At 39.0% G+C, this 15,471-nt stretch overlaps 1 protein-coding gene across 1 annotated transcript in view; it reads left to right on the top strand.

Moving 5' to 3' along the window:
* The window catches only part of LOC122546856 (mucin-5AC-like), a gene marked incomplete at both ends in the record, with an annotated part of 17,372 nt that extends 2,709 nt beyond the window's left edge, over positions 1 to 14,663 (top strand). The window contains 14 exons of the mRNA XM_043685476.1: positions 1,015 to 1,179; positions 1,484 to 1,630; positions 1,946 to 2,116; positions 2,434 to 2,589; positions 2,890 to 3,036; positions 3,493 to 3,654; positions 3,956 to 4,102; positions 4,419 to 4,589; positions 10,450 to 10,617; positions 12,108 to 12,221; positions 13,074 to 13,231; positions 13,320 to 13,387; positions 13,847 to 14,016; positions 14,637 to 14,663. Of these exons, the coding sequence (XP_043541411.1) occupies positions 1,015 to 1,179; positions 1,484 to 1,630; positions 1,946 to 2,116; positions 2,434 to 2,589; positions 2,890 to 3,036; positions 3,493 to 3,654; positions 3,956 to 4,102; positions 4,419 to 4,589; positions 10,450 to 10,617; positions 12,108 to 12,221; positions 13,074 to 13,231; positions 13,320 to 13,387; positions 13,847 to 14,016; positions 14,637 to 14,663 (1,971 nt within the window). The remainder of the gene's footprint in view (positions 1 to 1,014; positions 1,180 to 1,483; positions 1,631 to 1,945; positions 2,117 to 2,433; positions 2,590 to 2,889; positions 3,037 to 3,492; positions 3,655 to 3,955; positions 4,103 to 4,418; positions 4,590 to 10,449; positions 10,618 to 12,107; positions 12,222 to 13,073; positions 13,232 to 13,319; positions 13,388 to 13,846; positions 14,017 to 14,636) is intronic.
* Between the last annotated feature and the right edge of the window lie 808 nt (positions 14,664 to 15,471).

Raw genomic sequence — 15,471 nt, 5'->3', positions numbered from 1 at the left:
TTTACATCTCATTGTGAATAAATCAATGTAGTTCTTACATCGAAACACATTTCTGTGTATGGTTTTCCTTGCGCACCTATCTGAATCGCATGTCTTACTTTCACTGCACAAACAGAAACATCAGCTGCAAGTACAGACACAACCACTGCACTGGCAACCTCTTCATCAACTGTTGCATCAACTACCACACCTGGTGCAACAAGCACCGCAGGTTCCACTCCAGCATCGACCAGCATCTCAACATCACCGCTCACAATAAAAAATAAGCATCTGAAGTAATTCAGGAAGTTTAAAAAACATTTCTTCCACATCTACTTTTAGGTCTATGACACTGCAGGTGCCAGAGTAGAGGTTGTTGCTGGTGCATTTCACAAGATTCAATTTTTATACATTTATCATTCTGCAAAATTTCACTAACCATGGTACTAAAAGAATATAGCACACTATACGATGAGTGAACATTTGCACCATTCGATTCCAAGTGGCCTGATTGCCTGACCAAACCTATTACTTACTTTTCACAGTCACTCCAGAAACCTCAGCTACCAGTGCAGAGACCACGACTGAGACAGTGACTACAACATCAACTCCAGCACCAACAAGTTCAACAGCACAAACAACTGCAAGCAGATCCACTTCAACATCAGCAGTGGAATCAACAACAGCTTCAACAACACAGGGCTCTACTTCAACTGGTCAGTGGAAATAAAAAATTACATATGTACTTTAAATTTGGTTGCATTCAACACAAACTGCATTCTGAGAAGTTGCTGGATTCAGTCAAAATATTACTGCAGTTTTGTTCATAATTATGGGAACATAGATGAGAAACATTAATTTTCTTCCAACTACTGTTTCAGTGTGACACCATCCCACCATTATATTCTGAATCAATTAGAATAGCGAAGACATATTGCAGAGTCAGGCAATGTGTAAATTAATACATAACTAAAAATATTAAGACAAACTGAATGTACGCATCAATGATGCCATTAATTACATTCACTGCAATAGCAGAAACATCAACTGCAAGTACAGTGACCACTACTGGAGTACCGAGTTCTACGTCAACTGCTACGTCCACCAGTCCAGCTGAATCAACAACTACAAGCAGCTCCACTACAACCCCTGCAGCTGAATCCACAACAACCGAAACAACACAAGCGCCTACAACAACTGGTGAGATTCCTATTACCTTTGTGTTGTAATATATTAATATCTCAATTTGAGCAGTACTTAGTCAATAAAGTCAATGAAGAAACAACAAATGTTGTTCTCACATTCCAGTAATTGTACTGAGATGTTGGTTGATTTGCCAGATTCACATTCTCATTTTGATCTGTCCCGATGAACTTTGGAAAGCAGCTATACATCTCTCATTGTGAATAAATCAATTCAGTTTGTAAATGAAAACACATTTCTGTGTATGGTTTTCCTTGTGCACCTATCTGAATCGCATGTCTTACTTTCACTGCACAAACAGAAACATCAACCGCAAGTACAGAGACAACCACTGCACTGGCAACCTCTTCAGAAACTCTTGCATCAACTACCACATCTGGTGCAACAAGCACCGTGACTTCCACTCCAGCATCGACAAGCATCTCAACATCACCGCTCACTTCAAGTGGTGAGTTTGCAATATACAATTATCATCAGTTCCACCTGATTGATTGAAATCCAGTGTAGCATCTGAAGTAATTCAGGAAGTTTTGATTACCTTTCTTCAGCATGTCCTTTTAGGTCTATGACACTGCAAGTCTCAAGATTACGGGTTGTTGTTGGTGCATTTCAAAGCTTCAATTTTTATATTTTATCGTCCTGCAAAATTTCACTAACCATGGTGCTAAAATAATATACCAAATTATCAGATGGGTAAACATTTGCACCATTCGATTCAAAGTGCCCCGATAGTCTGACAAAACCTATTACTTACTTTTCACAGTCATTCCAGAAACCTCAACCACCAGTGCAGAGACCACGACTGAGACAGTGACGACAACATCAACTCCAGCACCAACAAGTTCAACAGCACAAACAACTACAAGCATCTCCGCTTCAACATCAGCAGTGGAATCGACAACAGCTTCAACAACACAGGGCTCTACTTCAACTGGTCAGTGGAAATAAAAAATTCCATGTGCTAATTAAATATGGTTGCATTCAATACAAAACTGCATCATGGGAAGTTGCTGGATTAAGTCAAAATATTACAGCATTTTTGTTCATAATTATGAGAATGTAGGTGAGAAACATTAGTTTTCTTCCCACTCCTGTTTCAATGAGACATCATTACACCATTATATAGCCGATCAAAAAAAACGCAGACTTATTGCAGATAAAGGCAATATGTAAATTAATACATCCTAAAAAATATTAATACAAACTGAATGTTCGTATCAATGATGCCATTCATTCCATTCACTGCAACAGCAGAAACATCAACTGCAAGTACAGTGACCACTACTGGAGTACCGAGTTCTACGTCAACTCCTGCGTCCACACGTACAGCAGCTACAAGCAGTTCCACTACAACCCCTGCAACTGAATCCACGACAACCAAAACAACACAAGGACCTACAACAAGTGGTGAGAATCCTATTACCTTTGTGTTGCAATATATTAATATCTCAATTTGAGGAGTAATTGGTCAAAAACTCAATGAAGAAACAATAAATATTGTTCTCACATTCCGGTAATTTTACTGAGACGCTAGTTGATTTGCCATCTTCACATTCTCATTTTGATCTTGCCTGATGAAGTTTGGAAAGCAGCTCTACATCTCATTGTGAATAAATCAATGCAGTTTGTAAATCGAAACACTTTCTGCATATGGTTTTCCTTGTACACCTAACTGAATCGCATGTCCTACTTTTACTGCACCAACAGAAACATCAACTGCAAGTTCAGAGACAACCATTGCACTGGCAACCTCTTTATCAACTCTTGCATCAACTACCACATCTGGTGCAACAAGCACCTTGACTTCCACTCCAGCATCGACAAGCATCTCAACATCACCGCTCACTACAAGTGGTGAGTTTGCAACATACAATTATCGCCTGTTCCACCTGATTGATTGAAATCCAGTGTAGCATCTGAAGGAATTCAGGATGGTTTGATGACATTTCTTCAGCATCTCCTTTTAGGTCTATGACACTACAGGTCTCAAGAGTACGAGTTGTTGCTGGTGCATTAAATAAATTAAATATGGTTGCATTCAATACAAAACTGCATCATGAGAATTTGCTGGACTAAGTCAAAATATTACAGCATTTTTGTTCATAATTATGAGAATGTAAGTGAGAAACATTAATTTTCTTCCCACTTCTGTTACAATGAGATATCGTCCCACCATTATATACTGGATCAATTAGAATAGTGAGGACTTATTGCAGATAAAGGCAATGTGTAAATTAATACATCCTTCAATATATTAATACAATTTGAATGTAAGTTTCAATGATGCCATTGATTCCATTCACTCAACAGCAGAAACATCAACTGCAAGTACAGTGACCACTACTGGAATACCAAGTTCTACGTCAACTGCTGCGTCCACCATTACAGTTGAATCAACAACTACAAGCAGCTCCACTACATCCCCTGCAGCTGAATCCACGACAACCGAAACAACACAAGGGCCAACAACTGGTGAGAATCCTATTTACTTTGTGCTGCAATATATTAATATCTCAATTCGAGGAGTAATTGGTCAAAAACTCAATGAAGAAACAATAAATGTTGTTCCCGGATTTTAGCCATTTTACTGAGATGTTAGTTGATTTGCCATCTTCACATTCTCATTTTGATCTTTCCCGATGAAGTCTGGAAAGCAGCTTTACTTCTCATTGTGAATAAATCAATGCAGTTTGTAAATCGAAACACATTTCTGTGTGTGGTTTCCCTTGTGCACCTATCTGAATCGCATGTCTTACTTTCACTGCACAAACAGAAACATCAACTGCAAGTGCAGAGACAACCACTGCACTGGCAACCTCTTCATCAACTCTTGCATCAACTACCACATCTGGTGCAACAAGCACCGTGACTTCCACACCAGCATCGACCAGCATCTCAACATCACCGCTCACTACCAGTGGTGAGTTTGCAATAAACAATTTTCGCCAGTTCCACCTGATTGATTGCAATCCAGTGTAGCATCAGAAGGAATTCAGGAAGTTTTGAAAACATTTCTTACGCATTAGTTTTCGGTCTGTGACACTGCAGGTCTCAAGAGTACGTGTTGTTGCTGGTGCATTCCACAAGTTTCAATTTGTATATGTTTATCGTCCTGCCAAATTTCATAAACCATGATACTAAAATAATATACCAAATTATCCGATGGGTAAACATTTGCACCATTTGATTCCCAGTGGCCTGATTGCCTGACAAAACCTATTTCTTACTTTTCACAGTCACTCCAGAAACCTTGACCACCAGTGCAGAGACCACGACTGAGACAGTGACTACAACATCAACTCCAGCACCAACAAGTTCAACAGCACAAACAACTGCAAGCAGCTCCGCTTCAACATCAGCAGTGGAATCGACAACAGCTTCACCAACACAGGGCACTACTTCAACTGGTCAGTAGCAATAAAAATTTCATGTGTAAATTAAATATGGTTGCATTGAATACAGAACTGCATCATGAGAAGTTGCTGGACTAAGTCAAAATATTGCAGCATTTTTGTTCATAATTATGAGAATGTAAGTGAGAAACATTAATTTTCTTCCCAATTCTGTTTCAATGAGACCATTATATACCGGATCAATTAGAATAGCGAGGACTAATTGCAGATAAAGGCAATGTGTAAATTTATACATAACTAAAAATATTAAGACAATTTGAATGTAAGTTTCAATGATGCCATTAATTCCATTCACTGCAACAGCAGAAACATCAACTCCAAGTACAATGACCACTACTGGAGTACCGAGTTCTACGTCAACTGCTGCATCCACCAGTACAGCTGAATCAACAAGTACAAGCAGCTCCACTACAACCCTTGCAGCTGAATCCACGACAACCGAAACAACACAAGGGCCTACAACAACTGGTGAGAATCCTATTACCTTTGTGTTGCAATATATTACTATCTCAATTTTAGCGGTACTTGGTCAACAAAGTCAATGAAAAAGCAATAAATGTTCTCAGATTCTGGTAATTTTACAGAGGGGCACATTGATTTACCATCTTCACGTTCTCATTTTGATGTTTCCCGATGAAGTCTGGAAAGCAGCTTTACATCTCATTGTGAATAAATCAATGCAGTTTGTAAATCGAAACACATTTCTGTGTATGGTTTTCCTTGTACACTTACGTGAATCGCATGTCCTACTTTCACTGCACCAACAGAAACATCAACTGCAAGTACAGAGACAACCACTGCACTGGCAACCACATCATCAACTCTTGCATCAACTACCACACCTGGTGCAACAAGCACCGTGACTTCCACTCCAGCATCGACCAGCATCTCAACATCACTGCTCACTACAAGTGGTGAGTATCCAATAAAAAATTATCATTTGCTGCATCGTTATCCTAGCATTATAAAAATGCATTAATTGCAGTCGCTGCTTTGGTTCTGTCACAGGCTGCCATGTTAGTATGTGTACCATTTATGTTTGATCAAAATGGCTGCAAGTTAAAGCAATTTGGAAATTAATGCATTTTTTTGTTTGCATTATTCTCAGTTGATGGTTGTGCTGTAATAAATCATTAATTATTTCTGCTTCTGCACCAGAAGTTTCTACTGCAAGTACAGAGACTACCACTGGAGTCCCAATCTCTACGGCACCTCTTGCACCATCAAATGCCACAGCATCAAAAACTACAAGTAGCTCCAGTCCAACACCTACAGTTGCATCCTCAACATCTGAAACAACACAAACATTGACAACAACTGGTGAGAATCTTGTATAATGGTGGCTGAGAGAACTTTTGATGAGGACCCGTCTACTGAGGTAGTGTGGGCTGAGGTTAGAAAAGGAGAGGAGAGGTCATACTTCTTGGAGTTTTTTTATAGGCCTCCGCAGAGTTCCAGAGAGGTGGAAGAGAGGATTAGTAACATTATTCTGGCTAGGAGTGAATGGAACAGCGTGGTCATCATGGGGCACTTTAACTTTCCCAATATTGATTGGAAATGTTATAGCTCTAGTACGTCGGATGGATCAGTTTTTGTCCAATGTGTACAGGAGGGTTTCCTGACACAGTATGTCGAAGGGCCGACAAGAGGGGAGGCCACACTGGATCTGGTGCTTGGTAATGATTTAGTTGTAGGTGAGCACTTTGGAGAGAGGGACCATAATTCAGTTATGTTTAGTTTAGTGACGGAAAGGGATAGGTACGTGCCACAGATCAAGAGTTATCAATGGGGCAAGGGCAATTATCATGCGATTAGGCAGGAATTAGAATGCATAGAATGGGGTTGCAAAATGCTGGGGATGCAGACAATCGAAATGTGGAGCTGGTTTAAGGAACAGATATTGTGTGTCCTTGATAGGTATGTGCCTGTCAGGCAGGGAGGAAGTGATAAGGTAAGGGAACTGTGGTTTACAACAGAAATTGCATCTCTTGTTAAGAAGAAGAAGGAGGCTTATGTGTTGATGAGGCAAGATGGTTCAGATGAGGCGATGGAGAGTTACAGATCTGCCAGGAAGGATTTAAAAAGAGAGTTAAGAAGAGCAAGGAGAGGACATGAGCAGTCTTTAGCAAATACAATAAAGGAGAACCCCTAAAGCTTTCTCTAGGTATGTGAGGAATAAAAGGATGATTCAGGTAGGAATAGGGACAGTCAAAGACAGAAGTGGGAAGTTAAGTGTGGACCCTGTAGAGATTGGAGAGATACTAAATGAACATTTATCATCGGTGTTCACTCAGGAAAACGACGGCATTGTAGAGGAGAAGAATGAGGTACGAGATATTAGACTAGAAAGGATCAAGGTTAGTGACGTACAGGTGTTATCAATTCTAGAAGGAGTGAAAGTAGACAAGTCCCCTGGGCCGGATGGGATTTAACCGAGGATTCTCTGGAAAGCTAGGGAGGAGATAGCAGAGCCTTTGGCTTTGATATTTGAGTCATCATTGTCTACAGGTTTAGTACCTGAGGAATGGAGGATTGCAAATGTTGTGCCTTTTTTTCAAGAAGGGCAGCAGAGATGACCCAGGTAATTGTAGACCAGTGAGCCTTACTTCTGTTGTAGGAAAGCTTTTGGACAGGATTATGAGAGATAAGATTTATAATCATCTAGCACGCAACAATTTGATTTCAGATCGTCAACATAGTTTCGTCAAGGGCAGGTCGTGCCTCACTGAATTTTTTGAGAAGGTGACCAAGCATGTAGATGAGGGTAGGGCAGTTGACGTGGTATACTTGGACTTCAGTAAAGCCTTTGATAATGTTCCACATGGCAGGCTGATGGAGAAAATGCAGAGGCATAGAATTGAGGGTGATTTAGCAGTTTGGATTAGAAACTGGCTGTCTGGAAGAAGGCAGCGAGTGATGGTTAATGGAAAATATTCAGTCTGGAGTCCAGTTACTAATGGTGTGCCACAAGGATCTGTTTTGGGACCACTGCTGTTTGTCATTTTTATAAATGACTTAGACGCAGGCATAGGTGGATGGATTAGTAAATTTGCAAATGACACTAAAGTCGGTGGAGTAGTGGGCAGTTTGGAAGAATGTTACAGGTTGCAGGGGGACTTGGATAAATTGCAGAACTGGGCTGAGAGATGGCAAATGGAGTTCAATGCAGTTAAATGTGAGGTGATGCACTTTGGGAAGAATAACAGGATGACAGAGTACTTGGTCAATTGAAAGATTCTTGGTAGTGTGGATGTGCAGGTAGATCTTGGAGTCCATGTGCATAGATCCCTGAAAGTTGCCACCCAGGTGAATAGTGCTGTTAAGAAGGCATATGGTGTGTTAGGTTTCATTGGTAGAGAGATTGAGTTCTGGAACCATAATATCATGCTGCAACTAAACAAAACGCTGTTGCGGCCACACTTGGAATATTGTGTACTGTTCTGGTCGCCCCATTACAGAAGGGATGTGGAAGCATTGGAAAACGTGCAGAGGAGATTTACCAGGATGTTGCCTGGTCAGGAGGGTAGGTCCTATGAGGAAAGGCTGAGAGACTTGGGTCTGTTCTCATTGGAAAGAAGAAGGTGATAGATTTAAGACAGATGTCAGAGGCAAGTTCTTTACGCAGAGAGTCGTAACGGAGTGGAATGCCCTACTTGCTAAGGTAGTCAACTCAGCCACATTAGGGAGATTTAAACAATCCTTAGATAAGCACATGGATGATTTTGGGATAGTGTAGGGGGACGAGCTGAGAATAGTTCACAGATCGGCGCAACAATGAGGGCCGAAGGGCCTGTTCTGCGCTGTATTGTTCTATTTTCTATGTTCTATGTTATCTTTGTGTTGCAATCTATTTCATTCAATTTTAAAACTGTATTTGAAGTGTAAACTGTTGTAAGTATATCAATGATAGTGTTTTTCCTGTTTATAACAACATAATAATTGAACTCTGGTTTGCCAGATGTCCCTTTTCTTTGTCTTTTCCAAATGAATTTGGCCAAGTAACATGTATGTGTAGTTGTTCACCAATTATTGAAAATTGGAAGTCGATCTGATTTTCTGAGTGTTCTGTTCCTGACCCAAATGATAATAATCTGATTATCCATCATACTTGTGCGTTTTTGACCACTGTGATAAAGATTCAAGAATTTGCGGATGTTGCTTAATGTATTTTCCCTGCTGTAATTTTGATCCATTTCTCCCAGTAAGTAATTTGCACTAAACCAAAATATAATTATCAACAGCAGCTTGTAAATGAATTTATGTTCTTTATATTTGAGTTGGCTTCATTTCAAAAATGTCATTAATCGCTTTCACAGCTACATTAGAAACCTCGACCACCAGTGCAGAGACCACGACTGAGACAGTGACTACAACATCAACTCCAGCACCAACAAGTTCAACAGCACAAACAACTGCAAGCAGCTCCACTTCAACATCAGCAGTGGAATCGACAACAGCTTCAACAACACAGGGCTCTACTTCAACTGGTCAGTGGAAATAAAAATTCTGTCTGTAAATTCAATGTTTTTGCAATCAAATTAAAACATGCTTGTGTGCCTCTTACTTCAAATTGATTGTAAGTTTCAATGATGCCATTAATTACATTCACTGCTACAGCAGAAACATCAACAGCAAGTACAGTGACCACTATTGGAGTACCAAGTTCTACATCAACTGCTGCATCCACCAGTACAACAGAATCAACAACTACAAGCAGCTCCACTACAACCCCTGCAGCTGAATCCACAGCAACTGTAATAACACAGGCACCTACAAGAACTGGTGAGAATCCTGTTACCTTTCATTGCAATGTAATGATTTGTAATGTTTAGCGATACTTGCAGAACAAATTGAATGAAGAAACAACAATTGCTTTTTCTTAATTGCATTAATTTTACAGACAGATGGGATGATTTACCAGCTTTCCCTTCTCTTTTTGTCTTTTCCAAATATCTTTGTAAAATAGTTTTACATCATATTATGAATAAATCAATGCAGTTTGTAAATCAAAACACATTTCTGTGTATGGTTTTCCTTGTACACCTATCTGAATCGCATGTCCTACTTTTACTGCACCAACAGAAACATCAACTGCAAGTACAGAGACAACCACTGCACTGGCATCCTCTTCATCAACTCTTGCATCAACTACCACATCTGGTGCAACAAGCACCGCAAGTTCCACTCCAGCATCGACCAGCATCTCAACATCACCGCTCACTACAAGTGGTGAGTTTTCAATAAACAAGTATCACTAGTTCCACCTGATTGATTGCAATCCAGTGCAGTATCTAAATCAATTCAGGAAATTATGAAAAAATTTCTTAGACATACTTTGAATTTCATTATAATGCAGGGTACAAGCTTACAGGGATGTTACTAGGTGCATTTCGCAAATTTCTATTTTCATACATTTATCTTACTTGACAATGTTACTTACAAAGTGGCTTTAACAGAACGTGGCAAATTATAATCTGGGTGAACATTTGTCACATTTGATTCCAAGTGATGTGATAGTCTGATAAATGCCATTTATCTTTTTCACAGTCACTCCAGAAACCTCAACTACCAATGTAGAGACCACGACTGAGACAGTGACTACAACATCAACTCCAGCACCAACAAGTTCAACAGCACAAACAACTGCAAGCAGCTCCGCTTCAACATCAGCAGTGGAATCGACAATAGCTTCAACCACACAGGGCACGACTTCAACTGGTCAGTGGAAATAAAAAATTCTATCTGTTCAATCAATTCTATTGGTTTGTCTTCATGCCAGTTTAAACTCAAAATATTGTTTATGATTATGGACATTTGCCTGTTGCTTCAAATATGCCTTTACTTAACCTCACAGCATCAACAGAAACCTTGAGTACAAATACCCCGACTATCTTCACAGGACCATCCTCTACATCAGCTGAGGCATTGACAAGTACAACAGCAGCAACAACTGCAGGGAGCTCTACCGAAGCACTAACAACTGTATCAACCACAATAACAGTAACATCACTCACTACAAAAGGTGACTTGAAAATATATTTGTATCACCAGTTGTATTTTTTTTCAACCTAATTCATATTCTAAATATTAAATGATAGAATGGCTGAATTTTGTTTAGTTCTGTTATTCCCGATATAATCCAGGACAAAAACATGTGCTTGCACTTTGCCCATTTGCTGTTATTGCATCATTATCTTATGAAGTACATTTCATTAGCTCTAAATGTGAATGAAGCATTGTTGTTTTCTATGCAGAAAGATACTGCTGTTCAAAAGTTACTCTTTATACCATTGATAAAAGCTGCTTAAATTTATTTAGTCCAGTCATATGTGCACTAGTGCTTGTACTGTGGAATATACCTGTCATATCTGATCTGATTTTGAAATGTGCTGCTCTAACATGAAGAATTCCAGGGGTCCCGAGCAAAATGTTATCTGATTTGGTCTGTTCTTTGTGGCACTTCCTCATAGCTCAGAACATCGCCTATGCCCACTTACATAACACAGATCATTTCAGGATGTACCTCATCACAGATGCCACAAAGACAGGTGGGGGGACAGATTGTGTTGAGGAAGTTGGGAATTAGCAGAAGGACTTGGACACACTCAGCGAGTGGACAAAGAGGTGACAGATGGAATACAGTGTGGGTAAATGGGAGGTTCTGCACTTAGTGGGAAGAATAGAAGTGTAGACTATTTTCTAAATAAGGAAAGGCTTCAGAAATCTGAAGCACAAAGCATCTTGGGAGTCCTGGTTCAGGATTTGCTTATGCTTAACTTGAAGGTTCAGTTGGTAGATGGCAAATGCAATGTTGGTATTAATTTCGAGAGGGCAAGAACACAAGAATGGGGATGTACTGCTGAGGCTATAAGGCTCAGATTGGACCTAATTTGGGACATTTGAGCAGTTTTGGGCCGTGAATTTAAAGAACGATGTGCTAGAGTTTGAGGGGATTCTGAGGAGGTTGGAGAATGACCCTCTGGATGAAAGTGTTGTTACATGAGAAGCAGTTGAGGACTCTGGGTCTATAAATGATGGCACTAAGAAGAATGGGGGGGGGGGGGAGTATGATTGAAACTTACTTAGAATACTGAGAGGCCTGGATAGAGTGGATGTGGAAATGTTTCCACTAATAAGAGAGACTAGGACCTGAGGGCAGAGCCTCAGAGTGAAGGGGCAACTCTTTAAAACTGAGATGAGGATGAATTTCTTCAGCCAGAGGGCACTAAATCTGTAGAACGAATTGCCACAGAGGGCTGTGAAGTCCAGTCATTTAGTGTATTTAAGTTTAGTAAGGGGAACACCAGTTATAGGGAGAAGGCAGGCAAATGGCATTGAGAAACTTATCAGCCATTATCATATGGCAGAGCAGACTCGATAGGTTTCTGCTCCAAACCTGATGGCCTTATGGTAGGTGGATCATAGCATATTATAACATCACATAAAAACTTTAGACTAAATAAGACAGCTCCATGAAGATTGGCATAACAATATGAATCTTCTATTTATCAGCAGAAATGACCTCTCCATCTATTCAAACCTCAACAAATTTCCCTGTCACCAGCTCAGCAATAACGGTATCCACCAGTGAAGCATTGACAACAAACACAACACACTTCTTCACAGGTACAGACTAGAACAAATTGTGAGATAATAAACAAACATTTTTCTGACAGTACCTATATCCAGAGATTTTTTAAACCAGCGTGATGTTTTTCTGAAATGTATATTTTTAAACCATTATTCAAAATACAAACAGCAATTGAAATATCCCTCAGTTTTAATAAAGAAATGGGGCCAGTGTGTACCCCAAGAAGACCTCAAATACTTTGTTAGTGGAATGACTAGGCTGGATGCCCAATTCACCTGAAACATTTGTGCAGTGGGCCTTGTTAACACTGGAGTTTGGCTACAATATGCCAGCCTGCCTGCTGAAGCCCCTCACTATCATATAGTCCAGTCAGGCTCTGAACAAGGAGCAGAAAAGTTCATGAGGGCTTTAAGCTTAGTGAAGAAAGACAATATAATGAAGGAAATTGTCAAATCTATCAAGTCAGGGAGGGAGCTGGGCAGTAATTCCTGCCTCTGGTGCATTTTTGAAGATGGGTTCTCTATGTGCATGTGCATCAGCCTTGTCCAGTTCTGATATTCTCTTTGAGAAGCTGGTATCGTGTCATGAAATCACATTTTATTTACATGTGGAAAGTTTTTGACATTAATCCAGCTTCCTCAGAGCCAGTCCTCAGAGTGTGTGAGAATGTCTGACATTCCTGTTCTTATCTGTCAGCCAGGGCTCCCTGATTGGATCAGATTAACAGCCCCAATCAGGAGACTCATTCTCTGAGGTCCACCTGACTGACCTCATTGTAATCACGACAAGACCAAATCTAGAAGGATGTCACTTAATATATTGTCATATTTATTTGAATGGATTTAAGTGTTTTCATCAAATTTTACTTGCACCTCTTTGTCTTACAGTTGAACCTCCCATTGTGCCTAAAACTGACAAGCCAATTCAAACTCAAACAAAAAAATTTAATGTAACATTTACTGTGCTCTCACTGCCATTCACACCAGTTCTACAAAATCTCACTTCCCCATTATACCTGGCTGAATCGAAAAATATTCTTGAGGAGGTAAGCATGATATCCAAGTGAAGAAGGATGAATGGATTCTATGTCATTTGATTCTTGTAATAAATGTTTTTTTTTAAATTTTCTACAGCTCAATAATCTGTATGCAAACAGCAAAGTAAATTCAACATTCTTGAATTGTCAACCAATATCGTTTAGGTAAGCAATTACATTTTACTGCAGAAGTTGCTAATTAGAATGATTACACTCTCTATATGAATTCAACTAGTTTGTATTTTATTGGTATCCCCAAAAGGCAAATTATGTTAAAAAAAAGACATTTTCTTTTTATCATACTCCGATGATGCTATTCCCTCATGCAATAATCTGATCCCATACTTACAATCTTCTCAATTTTCATTTCACTCATTCATTGGATGTGGATGTTTGGTTCTGTAGAAAACTTCCTGCTATTGAATAACCTCAGCTTGAATTGTGCAGATGCATAATGCTGGTTATCCTTTCAAATGTCATGCAACATAATTAAGTCAAAAGGGAAGAATATGCATTAGGTTGATTTCAGAAATCAGTTCTTCAAACACAATAAATTAATTCGGTTATTTACTATTATGTTGATGATGTTATAATAAATTAATCACTGGTATTTTTGTGTATCAGATCTGCAAATGATGGTAACAGTACAGTTGAAGCATTCTGTACTTTTATAAAGCCTGTTAATGGCCAGCAAGTTGATGAAGTTCAACTCTACCATGAATTCCGAGACAACACAAATGGCATCACCAGCTTAGACAACTATTCATTGGACAGCAACAGCCTCTATGTAGATGGTACATACTCATTTTCATTAAATATTTTTGACTTATCTTACTTACTGATTTTTATTCACTCTGTAACACTCTATTTTATAGTCAATTTCAAGTTGAAATGTGATCCTGTCACCATCTGTCTTGCTTGAGATGTTCTGTTTGACCAATTGCCCCACACTCTGACCCCTGAATTGCCAATTCCTTGCCATTTCTGGTCTACTCTTTCTCACAATCGTTATCTACTGCCTCATTCCTAATCTACTGTCTCTCACATTCTGATCTGCAACCTGCTATTCACTCCTTATCTTTGCTTCACTCATTGATTTCTTTTATCCTTATCTCCCGACACTTGTTCAATCACTTCCGATCTTCAGGTCTTGCTAATTGATTATGCAATCAAAGAGATAAAAGCTTTCAAACATATTTTATTTAAAGGCGCATTTTCATGCAGAGTGCTGATGGTGAGCTTCCCTTTAACATTCCAATGTCTTCAACTTCTAATCAAATGTAGAAAATATTATCTAAGCTGTCACCTCTATGCTTTACTGGAATTATTTATTTCTTAATTGCAGTTAATTATATGCCACTAAAATATTTTTGAATAAGCTTATTCATCTTTTTCAATATATTTGCTTTTCCAGGTTACCATGAATCAGCAGTTCTAACAAGTAAGATATTTATCTCTCAGTTAGTATTACCCTTCAACGTTTTTAGAAATTGAACCAGTTTAACGTAATATCTTTCAACATCTTGTCCAGAATCATTTTGGGAAAATTTCTTCCACCTGCTAAGCATATCATAAGTACATTCTTTGCAGATGATCTAAGGATTCTGTTACAGCAAGTACACAATAGATATTCTTCAAACATAAATTTAAAAATAATGAAAGCCAACAGCATAGCCCCAAGCACCAATGGCTGTTATTAAAGGAAGGCAACTGATGCTAAGCTTAACCTAAGGGTCAGCATTCCTCAGGTGATAATGAGAAAGTGGGGCTTTTGCAGTAAGCACAGCTAGTACAAGAATTGTACCCATGCTGTTGTCACTATTCTGCATTGCAAACTAGCTGTCCAGTCAACTGAACCAACCAACCCCCTTTTAAGAATAGACAATACAATTGTTGAAACATCTGGTAAGATAATTCATCATCGAGTCAGTATAATTGGAGATCTGGGAGATCTAGATTTTAAATCCAGGACCTGTTTACATATTACAGTCAATGCCTGATAACTGCCCCTATTATACAAAGGCATTCCTCTCTTTGCTAAAAAAAAAACCTGTTTAACAATAAAATCTCAAACATTTGACATCTTAATCAGTTCCCAGAAATTCTATCCCTGTTGAAAATTACAGTCTAGGATAGGAATCAATTGTTTTAAAGCAGAAAGGTAAACGTGAGACACTATTATCCTTTTCAACATGTTCCCAAATTTATCAGTTATAGGAGATCATGAAATTATCTGAAGTTTTAGCTAA

The sequence above is a fragment of the Chiloscyllium plagiosum genome, unplaced genomic scaffold, assembly GCF_004010195.1.
Source record: "Chiloscyllium plagiosum isolate BGI_BamShark_2017 unplaced genomic scaffold, ASM401019v2 scaf_7045, whole genome shotgun sequence".
Classification (NCBI taxonomy): domain Eukaryota; kingdom Metazoa; phylum Chordata; class Chondrichthyes; order Orectolobiformes; family Hemiscylliidae; genus Chiloscyllium; species Chiloscyllium plagiosum.
This window is presented reverse-complemented; position numbering and strand designations above follow the sequence as displayed.